This window comes from Belonocnema kinseyi, chromosome 8 (genome assembly GCF_010883055.1).
Source record: "Belonocnema kinseyi isolate 2016_QV_RU_SX_M_011 chromosome 8, B_treatae_v1, whole genome shotgun sequence".
Taxonomy (NCBI): domain Eukaryota; kingdom Metazoa; phylum Arthropoda; class Insecta; order Hymenoptera; family Cynipidae; genus Belonocnema; species Belonocnema kinseyi.
In genome coordinates this window covers 18,091,799-18,106,577 of record NC_046664.1, presented here as the reverse complement: position 1 = coordinate 18,106,577, position 14,779 = coordinate 18,091,799, and the positions used below count along the sequence as shown (strand labels likewise).

Below are 14,779 nucleotides of genomic sequence, written 5' to 3'. Positions count from 1 at the left end.
TACATGAAATTCGTCGTTGGATAATTATCTACAGGCCCCCATACTTTCTCGTCACATTTTTCCGAACCTTAAAAAATTATTCCAAAAACTCAAAAAACTGATTTTTCACCATGCATTTTACATGGGAAACTTCAAGTCAAAACCGGCACCTGCTAAAATCGAAAAATAAAAAAATAAAAATTAGGGAATTTCTTTCTTCGGATTTGGAATGAAATTGGGGGGATCGTTGCCCTCTAAAAAATAAAAGGCTTTTTGAGCCACCCTAATGTGCACAGATACGAAAAAATGTTGAGAAAAATGTTTTCTCAATTGAAAATGTTCTAGGAAAAATACCTTTTGCTCTTTTATAATTAAAATTTATCTTTTTTGGTGTCGTTAAAAATCAATTTTTTTTACTGGAAATTCTACCGTTTCAATAGATAAAACCTCGCCTTTTCATTGAAATATTAACTACTATATTTGTCTTGGTTTTTTTTTTTAAATTATCTGTTTGGTGGAAAGTTCAAGTACTTTCTCAAAAAAATTTTTTTTGTAGTTTGAAGATTGCTCTTTATAATGAAAAAGTTAATTATTTGGTTCTTTCAATTTTATTTTTTTGCTGAACATTCCTCGTTTTTGCTGAAAAGTCAACTTTTGGTAGAAAAGACTTTTTTTGGTTTTAAACTTCAATTATTTTGGTAAAAAATTCATGTGTTTCGTTAAAAATGAACTTTTCTTTTGAATTTTGCCATTCGGTTGAAAATACCATTTTTTGTGTGTAGAAATTTTTTTTTGTCTTGAAAATTCACCTGTTTTAGTGGAAAATTAATCTTTTTTGTTGATAACTTAACTGTTTGGTTGAAAGTTTAACTACTTTATCAAAAATTAATTTTTTGTTGTTTGAAAATTCATATCTTGGATTAAAAACTCAATTATTTGGTTCAAATTATTTTTTTGTTTGCTGAAAATTCCTGATTTTTGCGAAAAAGTAAAGTTTTCTGTAGAAAATTATTTTGTTGTTGTTAAAAATTCAATTAGTTTTGCAGAAAATTCATTTTTTTTGTTGAAAACGTAACTGCTTGTGTAAAAGTTGAACTAATTTTTAAATTATTTTATTTTTTTGTATAAATTGATATCTTTGGTTTTGTTTTGTTGTAAATTTTTTTTTCGTTTAAATTATTTCATTTGGTAGAAATTTTACCTGTTTTGTTAAAAAAGAACTTTTCTGTTGAAAATTCATTTTTCTAAGGAAAATACCACTTTTTTGGTAAAAAATTAGTTTGTTTTTTTTCGCTTAAAAATTCACCTATTTAGTAGAGAATTCATCCTTTCTGGTTGAAAAATTAACTGCTTAGTCGAAAGTTGAACTTTTTCAAAAATTGATTTCTTTTTTAAAATTGTCGTTTTGGTTGAAAATTTAATTATTTTGTTGAAAATTAGTTTTTTTTTGTTTGTTTAAAATTCCTCGTTTTTGCTTGAAAAGTCAACCTTTTTGTAGAAAATTGTTATTTTTGGCTTTAAAATTGGACTAATTTGGTAGAAAATCCATCAGCTTATTTGAACTTTTTTTTCTAAAGTACCACTTTTTTTTGTAGAAAATTCGTTTTTTGTTTGTTTGAAAATTCAACCAGTTTGGTAGATAATTAATCTTTTCGTTTGGTTTTGTTGGAAATTAGTTTTCTTCTTCTTTTTGTTGAAAATTTATCTATTTTGGTAGAAAATTCATCTGTTTCGTTAAAAAATAACTTTTCTGTTTTTAATACCACCTTTTGCAGAAAATTCGTTTATTTTTGGGCTTGAAAATTCAACTAGCCCAATAAAAAAATAATCTTTTTTAGTTGAAAATTTAACTGTTTCGTCGAAAGTTGAATTGCTTTGTCAAAAATTCAATTTTTTGGTTGAAAATTCCTCTCTACGTTTGAAAATTTAATAATTTTGTTATTAAAAATTCATCTCTTTTGGTAGAAATTTGTTAAAAATGCAACAGGTTGACTAAAAATTAATTTGTTTTAGTGGAGGATTTAACTATTTTGTTAAAAATGAATCTTTTTGAATAGAAAATTAAACTGTTTTAATAGAAAAGTCATCTATTTGGTTAAAAATTAACTTTTCTGTTTAAAATTAATTTGATGTCAAAAATGACACTTTTTTGTAGAAAATTGATTTTTTTGGCTTGATATTTCAACTATTTTTGTCGAAAATTTATCTTTTTGGGTAGAAAAATACTCTTTTTTAAGTTAAAATTGAAATTTTTGGTTAAAAATTTACATTTTCATGATGAAAAATTGTCTTTTCGGCTTCAAAATTTCAGTTTTTTAGGAAATACAACTTTTTGTTGAAATTCTAATTGTCTGTTTGAAAATTAATCTTTTTTGGTTAAAACTATTTTTCGTTGAGAATTAATATTTTTTGGTTGAAAATTCATGTTTTTTTATATAGAAATTTCATTTTTTAAAATAAAAATACGACTATTTTTCTAAAAATTAGTCGTTTTTGATTCAGAATTTAACATTTTTGTTGAAGATTCTATTTCTTGACTTTAAAATTTGATTATTTATTAGAAAATTTAACTATTTCGTTGAAACTTATTTTTCTTCCGGTTGAAGATTAATTTTTTCAACTGAAAATTGATCTATTTTGTTATAAACTAAAACTATTTCATTGAAATTAGCTATTTTATTGGAAATTCATATTTTCCGGTTAAAAATTAAACTTATCTGTACAAAATTTGTCTTTTTGGCATGAAATTTAAACAGTTTGGTAGAAAATTCAATTTTTTCGTTTAAAGTCTACCTGTTTGGTTAAAAATTAATCTGCTTTTATTGAATATTATTATTTTTTGTTGTTTAAGATTAATTTTTTAAAATGAAAATTCAACTATTTGGCTTATAATTCTATTATTTTGTTAGGAAATTCAAATATTTGGTTAAAAATAAAAAATTTTCTGGCAAATTTATATTTTCATTTTGAAAATTCAACTTTTATGTAGAAAATTCGTCTTTTTGGCTTCCCCCCCCCTAAAATTGGAAAATAACGTGTCGCCTAATTTCCTAGAAAAAACCACATATGTTCTCGCTAAGAGATTTTTCGACTCGAAGTATATTTAAATAACTTCAGCCCAAAAGTGAGAAAATAAAGATTTAAAAAATATTTTTTATCTAAAATATCTTACAATATTTTTCAATAAAAACAAAATCTTCGGCCTGGCCTTTAAAAAAAAATATTTTCAATTTAAAAAAATAGAAATTTTCGTTTTTTTAATGTATCGAGATATAAAAAAATTATATTAATCAGTATCATACATAATTAATTAAAAATAAAATAAATATTTTATGAAAAATTGGTACAAAATACTTGTTTACTATACTTTAATTTTAAGAGGTAAAAAAAAGGATTTTCAGTTTTATACGATAAAAAAATAAGAACAAATAAATTTTGATTTATATAATCTGAGGATAGTTTTTTATGTTTAAAAAATAATATTGTTTATTTTTTACCAAGATTACAAAAATTCTATAAGGGAAACGTATAATTATTGTTGATATAAAAAATTTTCAACCATACAATTATTATCATTATCTGATCAGTTAGTGATTAACTAAATTAAAATAAATAAAAAACTATCCTACGCTTAATCAAATCAAATTTTATCGATTTAACTCTTTTTTCCGTATAAAATTGTGAAAAAGAAATTTTTACCTCTCAACATCGAAAAATAAGTTTTTTTTTCATGTTTCGCTTCATTTTTGGGTTCAAGTAATTTCAATCGAACCGTGTGATATTTCTATAATTTATTTTATAGATTTGAACCATTTGAAACCAATATATTTTTTTTGCATCCTGGGGTTCAAAAATCTCTTTAAAAATTTTGCATTCAAAAAAATGCAATAGAAAAAAATCTCAAGACCCAGAAATCGAAATTGAAACTTGAAGATTTAAATAAATTTCTTATTGCACTCAGGAAAATCGATTCCAAATTGATCATAATTTTTTATTTTTGACCCTCCCCCTACTAAGTAATTAAAAATTTAGAAATCCCCTTTATAATTTTATAAAAGTTTGATAAAAATATTTATATTGATATTTATGCAAAATGGGGTGAAAGTTTTGTTTCATCTTCATAAACATTTGTAAGGTTTTCGGAATTTTAAACCGAATGGACAAAAATCATTAATCTAAGACAATAATTTCTTGTGGAGATTAGATAAAATGAATCTTTTGATGTGTTTATTTATATATTCCAAATTGTTTTGATAAAATCATAAAGAGTCGTGCTTTCACGATCGTTAGAGTGGTTAAATGACAGGTTAATGTTTTTAATAAATTCAAATTAATTCCCCTAAAATATTGTGTTAAAAAATCTTGGAACCACTCTAATAAGTATTGTACATATAATTATAAATTTCATCCTCATTTTCTATACTAAGATTTTATCTGTACATTTTTATAACCTACTTCAAAGCGAGCTTTTTTTATTATTTATTATTGTAAATAGTGCCTTAAATAAATGCTGCCTAATAAATATTTTACGAGTCCTATCTCTTTTAGAATTTGGTGACCAGTTTTCTAAAAATTTGGAAAATGGTATGGCTTTTGTAGACTCGAAAATTAGACAGCACTGCTTTACTATCATCAGCGGCGGACTGGCCGTAAATCGTTACAAAATTATAAAAAAAATACTTAAAATTTTGCAAATCCTATAAAATCTGATGTAATTTTTATTTCAAATCTTTACAATCCGTTGAAATCTCATAAAATCCATTGAAAATCCCATAACATTCCACAAAATCTGATAAAATTTTCTGAAATCCCGGAAAACTGAGAGTTTTTAAAATCAATAAAAATAATTTAAATCATCAGAAATATGATAAAATCCGTTAGAATTCCTTAAAATATTATTGCAAAATTTCTCGAAATTTTTGTAAATTCTAGAAACTTATTAAAAACCGTATAATATTTTTATAAATACCTAAAAATAAATAAATTTTTTGTAAATCCTTTTTGATTTTTTAATAATTTGGAAAATTCCTTGGAATATTTTTAAATGCACTAAAATCTTTAAAATTCTTTGACGATCCTTGAAATTCTTGAGATCTATTGAAATCTTGATATATTTAAATATATTCTAAAAATTTATGGATCACCTAAAACCATTAAAAATCTACCGAAGTTCTTGAAAATTATTTCAAGCTGTATGACTTATTTAGAAATATCTAAAATTCAATCAAATTCTTAGAATTTCCTTGTCCATTTTTGAATATTTTGAAAATTTCTTGGAATATTTTTAAGTACCCTGAAATCTTTAAAATCTCGTGAAATCCTTTTAAATTCTTGAAATCTAATGAAATCTTGATGTCTTTTTAAATATTTTAAAACCTTATAGGTCATATAAAATCATTTACAATCTAGCGAAATTCTAGAAAATTATTTAAAGTGCTGATATTTTTATAAATACCTAAAAATCATAAAAAATTATGCAAATTCTTTGCCGTATTCTATGCCGTATTTAAAACCGTATGTTTTTATAAATATCTAAAAATCAATCAAATGTTTGTAAATTCTTGTCGATTTTTGAATAATATTGAAAATTTTCTTTGAAAACTTTTGAAATGCACTAAAATATTTAAAATTCCTTGACATTCTTTGAAATTCTAAGCCGATTTTGAAATATGTTGAAAATTCCTTACAATATTAAAAATCCTTTCAAATCCTTTTAAATGATTGAAATCTATTGAAATATTGATATTTTTTAAAATATTTAGAAAACTTATAGATTATAGAAAGTCATTTGAAATATTTCGAAATTCTAAAAAATTATTTAAAGCTGTATAATTTTTTTATAAATATCTAAAAATTATTAGAATTCTAGAAAATTATTTAAAGCTCTGATATTTTTTATAAATGCCGATAATCATTAAAATTCTTAAAAATACCTTGTCAATTATTTAATAATTTTGAAAATTCCTTGGAATTTTTGGAAATTTCTCAAAATCTTAAAAATCCCTTAAAATCCTTTTAAATTCTCAAAAGCAATTGAAATATTGGAATCTCTTGAATTATTCGAAAGCGCCCATAGATCATATAAAATGATTCAAAATCTACCGAAATTCTAAAAAATTATTTAAAGCTCTGACAATTTTTTAATACCGTAAAACCAATCACATTCTTTAAATTTCCCTTTCAATTTTTAAATATTTTGAAAATTCTTTGGAATATTCTGAAATATAAAATCTTCAAAATACCTCGAAATCCTTTTAAATTCATGAAATCTGTTGAAATTTTGGAATCTTTTAAAATATTCTAGAATCTTATGAACCATATAAAATAATTCAAAATCTACCGAAATTTTACAAAATTATTTAAAGTATCCTTCTAAATTCTTGAAATCGATTGAAATCTTGGAACCTTTAAAATATTCTAAAACCTTATATATCATATAAAGTCATTCCAAATCCAAAAATTGTTATAAATGATTTACAGTTGTTTGGAATTTCTATTAATACCTAGAAATCATTAAATTTCTAGGAGATTCCTTGTCGATTTTTATTTTTTTTTTAAATTCCCTAGAATCTTTTAAAACATCTGAAAATCATTAAAATCATTTCAAATTTTTGAAATCTATTGAAATCTTTAAAAATATTCTAAAACCTTATTGATCATATGAAATCATTAAAAATCTACTGAAATTCTAAAAAATTATTTAAAGTTGTATAATATTTTTATAATTACCTAAAATTCATTAATTTATTTGAAATTCGTTGTCGATTTTCAAATATTTTGAAAATTTCTTGGACTCTTTTAAAATATCTTAAAATCTTTAAAATTCCTTGAAATCCTTTTACATTCTTCAAAATTTATTGCAATCTTGATATCTTTTAAAATATTGTAAGACCTTATAGATCACATAAAATTATTTAAAATATTTTTATAAATATGTACTTAACAGTAATTAAAATTTTAGGAAATTCTTCGTCTCTTTTAAATATTAAGTTTAAAATTCATTGAAATATTTTTAAATACCCTGAAATCTTTAAAATTCCTTGAACTACTTTTAAATTCTTGAAATCTATTGGAATTTGTATATTTTTTAAATATTCTAAAATCTTGTGAATCTTATAAAATCATTGAAATTCTACCAAAATTCTAGAAAATTATTTAAAGCTCTTATATTTTTATAAATACCTAAAATTCTTTAAAAATCTTGAAAATTCCACTTTCATTTTTAAATATTTTGGAAATTCCTTGGAATCTTTTAAAATATACTAAAATCTTTAAAATCCCTTCAAATTCTTGAAATCTGAAATTATTTAAAGCTGCAAAATATTTTTATAAATACCTAAAAATCATTAAAATTCTTAGAAATTCCTTGTCGATTTTTATTATCTTGACAATTCCTTGGAATCTTTTAAAATACCGTGAAACTTTTCAAATCTCTTGAAATCCTTTTAAATTCTTAAAAGCTGTTGAAATATTTATATTTTTTTAAATATTAGAAAACATTGTAGATCATATAAAATAATTAAAAATCCAACGAAAGTCTACAAAATCATTTAACTTCTACCGAAATTCTAGAAAATGGTTTAAAGCTGTATGTCATCTCTATAAATGCCTAAAAATCATTAATATTCTTTTTTGTAAAAACCTAACATCCTTCCAAATCTTTCAAAATTCTTTAAAACAGTATGCAAATTTTTTAAATATCCAAGAAAATAATTAAAATCCCTAGAAATTTTTTGACATTTGCTAAGTTTTTTGAGAATTTATGAGAATCTTTTAAAATTCCCTTAAAATATTTCGAATCTCTTGAAATCTATTGAAATCTTTTAAAATATGCTAGAATTTTTTAAATCACATAGTAAATCCATAGTAAATTTTTGAAATATTTAAAAATTTTGGAAATCTTCTAAAATCCCTTGCAATCTTCTAAAATTTTATAAATTTTATTAAATCCTATCAAATCTTCCGAAAGTCAGGAAAATTCTTTAAAACCCTGAGGAATTTTTTTAAGTACTTCACAATCCTTGAATTCTCTGAAGGCTCTTAAAATAATTAAAAATACCCTAAAACCTTTTAAATCCTATACAATACTTCAAAATCCATAGAAAATTGAGGAAATTCTTTGCAATAAGATACAAAATTTAAAATCTTTTACAAGAGGAGGCCGCTAATTGTAAGTTTTAGTTTCTATTTCTAATTTTTTAAATGAAAGCTCCTAACCTAGGGATTATTTTTCAAAGCAGTAATATGAGATTTTCCACATTTTTCGAGAAAATGAATGTTGAATTATTTGCCACAGAATTCGGCGAAAAACAGTTCCCATCGGTTAACAGCTAAAGCAGTATTACTTCTGCTTCATATCCGGAAAGTTGCGGGTTCGATCCTCGCTGCATGCATTTTTTAAATTTATTTTTTATAATCGCATTTAGTAGCGGTCTTCTCTTATTAAATCTCCATTCGTCGAACAGCCTTAAAATTTGTTGAATTTTTTTTTAAGTTTGAAACCTTGAAAAATTTCTTAAAACAATTCTAATTCTTGGATATCCTACGAATTCCCTTGAAATATGATGAAGTCTTACAAATCTTTTGATTTGTTTAACAAAAATGGGTGCATTCCAGTCCGCTTCTGATTATCATAAATATTATATGGATCCAGGGTAATTTTGAGTGCACTTAACATATCGCAAATATATTTCTAACAAGAAGAAAAAATGCATTTATGGTTGTGACGATGAATTGAAATTTTATACTGTTATTAATAATGTCCATTTCTCTAGCGAAAGGCACTTCATAATATAAGCGATCGATCTAAGAAATCACTGGATGAAGGTGACTCGTTCTCTAGGACGTGCAATGAAATTTGACGGCTTATGGCTAGCAAAAAATATTAGATCCTTGAATATTGTATAATTTACGGGACAGTTTTAATAGACCAAGTTTGTATCCTAAAAATGAACTATTTATGTACATTTAATAAAATCTTAATGCGTCTTGATGAGAAAATGATTAAGAAAATTATTGAATAAGGTAGTCAGGGTATTGAGGGTATTATGCAAATAATACAATGTGTGTCTTAAAATACCATTTTTTTTCGAAATTGAAGAGAAGAGTGTACAATATTTTGAAAGGTGAACATATATTTCGAGTATACAACGCAATGTACACATTTATATCGTGTTAATAATTGTGTTAATAAATTCCAAGTCTTTTTACATATTTATTTGCTTTGCTTTTATTTTTTTCCTGCTTGCCCTAACTTTTCCTCTACTTTGCACAATTTTAAAATTACAAAGTGAAGTTTCTAATTCTAAATTGTATTTTTTCCAGAAGAGCTTTTTATTTTTTTAAGTAAGTAGTTTTCCTTAACTTTAAACAATCAATAGGGAGCGGATTAAAGCCATTGAGAAGTTATCTAACGAACGCATCTCGGCTCTCACATGCATCCCCACGCTGGGTACGCACGTTGCTATGAAGACGTGAAGTTTAGGCGCAGCTGTTGAGACGTGGGAGGTTTAGACGCGGGAGGTTTAGACGCGGGAGGCTTAGGCGCCGCATATTTCGGTGCTGCTAAGTTTAGACGCTAGAATTTTAAACGCGGGACGTTTAGCCGCCAGGTCGGCGAAAAATAAATGTCGGGAGGCGAATAAAAATTATCTGACTTCGGATAATTTTAATTGTCAATTGTTTTTAATGTTTTTATTGAACAGCCGATAAAAGAATATCCCTGCGATTCATTGTCTTATTATAATCTCAAGTGAAGAACGAGTTGCGTTTTTATTAAATGACAGTTGCGAGTTACTGTTTCTCAAATGCTTGAAAGAAAGCTAATACTCTCATATTGCGTTGTGAAATATCAATAAATACATTTATAATTTAAAATATATCACTACAACATTCATTCCATCTTATTATCGAATAAAAGACCTAGAGTGGGTCACAGAAGATTTTTAAATTTCTTATACAATTTATAGTAAGTTATTAAGAAAAGTAATTTACGTTCTGGGAAGATTCCTGTTTTTATTTAATTATTTCTGTTTAAAAACTTTCGATAATATCCATTATTTAGTTGCAGCTCATGTTTTAAAGCAACAATGTAATTCATAAGTTTCTTTTACATTCGTAATACGTAAATAAAAATTAAATAGCTCGGTGCCTAAACGACCTGGCGGCTAAATGCCTTGTACTTAAACCTTTCGCGTCTAAACAGCTGCGCCTGAACTTCCCGGGCCTAAACCACTCGCATCTAAACCACCCGCGTCTAAACCTCCCGCGTCTAAACCTCCCGCGTACAAACAACTGCGCCTAAGCTGACGGTTCACCGCATTAGAGCCGAACGGTGCTCATCAGCAAACTTCGCAGTGGCTTTAATCCGCTTCCCAACAATTACGTTTGACTCTCGCACATTTTCCTAAAAAGAATAACACTGTTTTCAATGTTAGTCTAGTCGTTCGCACACTTTAATCTCTCTCTCATATATAGAAGCTTTCGAATTACAGCTCAAATGAGTAAATTCAATGAAAAGACAGGGTTGCTACAAGGTAGAAAATTCTGGAACGTCAGAGAATTCAAAACTGAGCAGGGGAGTCAGGAAATGTCAGGAAAAACCTGAAAAAGTCAAAAGAAATTTTTGATGAACTGAAGTTGAAGTTTAGGGGTCATTTAGAAATTACACAGGGCGTTTTTCTGAATCGTGCTTCGATTTTATAATCATTTTTTTTTGTTTAGGAATTCATCTTGAATTTTAAAATTTGATTATTTTGTTAACAATTTAACAATTTTGTTAAAGTAATTTTTTAATTGAAAATTCGTCTATTTATGTTACAAATTCAATAATTTTTGTGAAAAATTCAACTATTTTAGTTTAAATTTAGTTTTTTGTTGAAAATTTATATTCTCAGTTTGAAAATTCAACTCTTTTGCTAAAAATCCTTTCTCTTTTCTTGAATTTAACTGTTTTTGGTTTAAAATTAATTTTTTTATTGAAATATCAACTATTAAATTTTTTATTGAGAATTGATCTTTTTAGTTGACGTTTTCTTATTTTAGTTGAAAATTGAACTTTTTTGTTGAAAATTTAACTCCTTTGTTTGTTAGAGAATTATCTCTTTTATTCAAAATGAAACTATTTGATTGAAAATTATGTCTTTGTTGGAAAATTAATACCCTCAGTTTGAAAATTTAACTTTTCTATTAAAAATTCTAATTTTTGGTCGAATTCAACTGTGTTTGGTTTATAATAAAAATATTTTTTGGTTGAAATATCAAATACAACATTTTTTTTTCAGAATTCATCTTGTTTGGAATGGAAATTTAACTACTTAGTTTGAAGTTACATTCTTTTGTTAAGAAATAATTTTGTTGGTAAATGATTCATAAATTTAGTTGAAAATTGAAGTTTTTTGTTAAAAATTTATTTATTTTTTTGGTGAAAATTCGCCTTTTGTGGTAAAATAATTATCTTCTAGGTGAAAAAATCCTCTTCTTGTTCGAAATTTTATTTTTTACGTTGAAAATTCAACTATTTTATTAAGCATTCATTTTTTGTTTGAAGATTCATCGTTTATTCGAAAAATTTGTTAATTTTTTTGTTAAAGTTTGAATTATTTTCTTGAAAACTTATTTATATTGTTGAAAATTCATCTTTCTTGGTCGCAATTTAATTTTTGTTGTTAAGAATTTATCTTTTTGGTTGAAAAATGACGTATTTTGTTGAAAATGGAAATTTTATCCGTCAAATTGTTCATTTTACTATTCTGTTTTTGCTTCAAAATTTTTTATTAGTTAAAAATTCGTTTATTTTGTTGAAAATTTGTTGTCTTATTTGTTGAAAATTTTATTTTATTGGCTCAAGATTCATAATTGCAGTTGAAAGTTCATTTCTGTCGTTGAAAATACTTTTTGTTTGGTTGAAAATTCATTTCTTTAACTGAAAATGTATCTGTTTCATTTTTGCTTTAAAACTCGTCATTAATTGCAAATATAATTTTTTTACTTTTGTTAGGAATTTTTAGCTGAAAATTCATGTAATTTGTTAAAAATTCATCTTTTGGAAAAAAACTTCGTGGTTGAAAATTTATTTTTGATTGAAAATTTGTTTACTTTTTTAAAAATTCAACTTCTTCAAATTAAATGTACTGTAATCTGTTCAAATTGAAATTTTTTCGTTAAAAATTTATATATCAAGTTGAAGATTCACCATTTCAGTTAAAAGTCCATTTCTTCGTTTAAAACTTCGTCTTTTTTGTTGTTGAAAATGACCTTTTTTACTGAAAATTTAAATATTTCATTTTCCTTTCAAAAGTCGGCATTTTTTGTTTAAAAACTTAATTATTTAAGTAAACAATTCATATTTTTGGATTAAAAATTTAATTACTTTCTAGAGAGTTCGTATTTTTTGGCTTTAAAATTGCAAAGATTCGTTGTAAATGATTTTTTGGTTAAAAATTCATCTTTTCGAAAAAAAGATCCTGGCTGAAAATTTATATTTTATTGAAAATTTATTAACTTTGTTAAAAATTCGCCTTCTTCAAAAGAAATGTACTGTAATTAGTTGAATTTCCATTTTTTTCGTTACACATTCATATTTTAAATTAAACATTTATTATTTTAATCGAAAGTCCATTTCTTCGTTTATAATTTCGTCTTTCTTGTTGTTGAAAATTAACTTTTTTTACTGAAAATGTAAATATTTCATTTTCGCTTCTAAAATCGTTTTTTTTTTTGTTGAAAACTTAATTATTTAGGTAAAAATTTAATATTTTTGGATTAAAAATCTTATTAAATTGTAAGAAGTTCATATTTTTTTGGCTTTAAAATTGCACAGATACATTCGAAATTATTTTTTTGTTAAAACTTCATATTTTTGAGAAAAATTCTTATTTTTTGGTAGAAACTTTCTCCCCTTGTTTAAAAATTGAAATATTTGGTTGAAAATTGTTTTCATATGGTGAAGCATTTTTAAAACTTAATATTGATACTTTTTAGTTGAAAGTTCATCTATTTGATTAAAAATTAGTTTTTCTTGGTGGAAAATTGATCTTATTTTTCTGGTAAAAATTTTTCTAATATACGATCTTTTACCCCCCGCCCCCACCACCTACCTGAGATGGAAAAAAATGTTCCCTCTCCTAAATCGTCTTACGTAATTTGTGGATGACTCATTACAAATTTCAGTATAACTTTGTATAAGATTGTTTTCATAACTAAACAAAAAATTTACAGTAAAATATAAAATTGGCCAGGGAAAAGTTAGGGAACTTCGAAATTGGGATTTTGTAGCAACCCTGAAGGAGTTGTAGAAAGGAAATGAACCTTTTAAAAAAAAAGTTTTCATGCCTCATTTTATCCACAGGATAACAGTGGATTAGGTGGAGCAAGTATAAGAGAATGTTCACAAGAGAATATTCCAGCAAGAAAAGCAGAAAAATTTGAAATAAAATCCAATTCTGCTTCGCTGGAGATTGCAACTGGTTCACAATCAGCAAAAAGCGAAACTAGTATCGTAAAAAAGCCATGTATGGTTAGAAGAACAACCTCTTTGTATACAGCGATTAAAAAAATCAAGAGCAACAAAAAACCGAGACAAATTATGAATCGCAAACAACCAAAATCTCAGATTTCATGCAGTCAAAAACCTGCTGTTCAAAGTAGTTCTTTGCTTTCTAAAATTCAATATAAGACTCAATTGAGAGTTAAAAAGAAATTTTCAAAGACTGCTGAGTTTCGTCCTACGGTGGAAGCCAATTGTTTGGAAGAAAAATGTACTGCAGTTAAAACAAAGAGACGAAAGCCAATTATTAAAAATACGACTTCAAGTATGATTCAAAAACAAAATGTGAGTGTGGAAATAACAGCGGTTGTGAAACAAGGTACGAAAAGATTGAAAGTCGTCTCTCCAAAGTTGATAAGAACTCGTCCTGAAATTGGAGAATCGCCAAATGCGAATATTTCGGATAAAAAGACTAAAGCATTGTCAAAAACGCTTTATTTGTGCAGTAAACAAAAAGCGAAAGGGGCTTTCACAAAAAATAGAAAACAATGCCTCAAAGTAGAGCAGACGAAGTCCAAAAAGTCTTCCAAATTGAAAGTTAAAATTAGGAATAAGACTGAAGCTAATGAGTCGTCTAGTACTCAAATTTCCAGCGATACTACCAATTGACTTTGCAGGGTTTTAATTTTAATAGTTATTTCTGTCGTCGAACAAATTATTTAGCATTGTAGAAAATGTTTAGCTTTAAAGCAACGGCTTATAAAATAAAGTAGGAAAAGGATTGACTCGAAATTTGTTAGCTATGTTATGAAAATATTTATTGAAAAGAAACAAAAAATATTGAAATTGGTTATTGCAGACTGCTGTAGAAGATATAATAATTTAATATTGTTTTGATAATATTTTTTATTGATGGGGTCAATATTCAGTTATGTAATAATATATTTGAAGCTATTTGAGGGAAGTTTTTCAGGTTCGTATTAAAAGAAATTCTTTACTGTAAAATTATTTGTTTTAAGTTTGTACAAGTTGTACTTGAATTTGGATGAAATATATACATTTATTATTATTGATTTTAAATTAGAGTATTTTTATATTAGTCGAAAACCTGTCCCTCTTTATGTCAATTGTGGAAAAATTACAGTTCTGGAATTGAAAGGATACAATAAATTTAATTTTGAAAAATAAGTTCAATTCAAATCATTATATGTATTAATTATGATTTCCTGCAATAAATTAAGTAACCTATAGTCAATATTTTTTTGATAAATGAAAATATTTCTTCGTCCCACATAAATAATTAGAATTCTGTAT

At 25.3% G+C, this 14,779-nt stretch overlaps 1 protein-coding gene across 1 annotated transcript in view; it reads left to right on the top strand.

The window, feature by feature from the left end:
• Positions 1-14,490, top strand: part of LOC117178400 (cytosolic carboxypeptidase-like protein 5) — a 57,118-nt gene extending 42,628 nt beyond the window's left edge. The window contains exon 10 of the mRNA XM_033369828.1: positions 13,328-14,490. Coding sequence (XP_033225719.1) covers positions 13,328-14,134 — 807 coding nt within the window. The 3' untranslated portion in view covers positions 14,135-14,490. The remainder of the gene's footprint in view (positions 1-13,327) is intronic.
• The last annotated feature ends 289 nt before the right edge of the window (positions 14,491-14,779 follow it).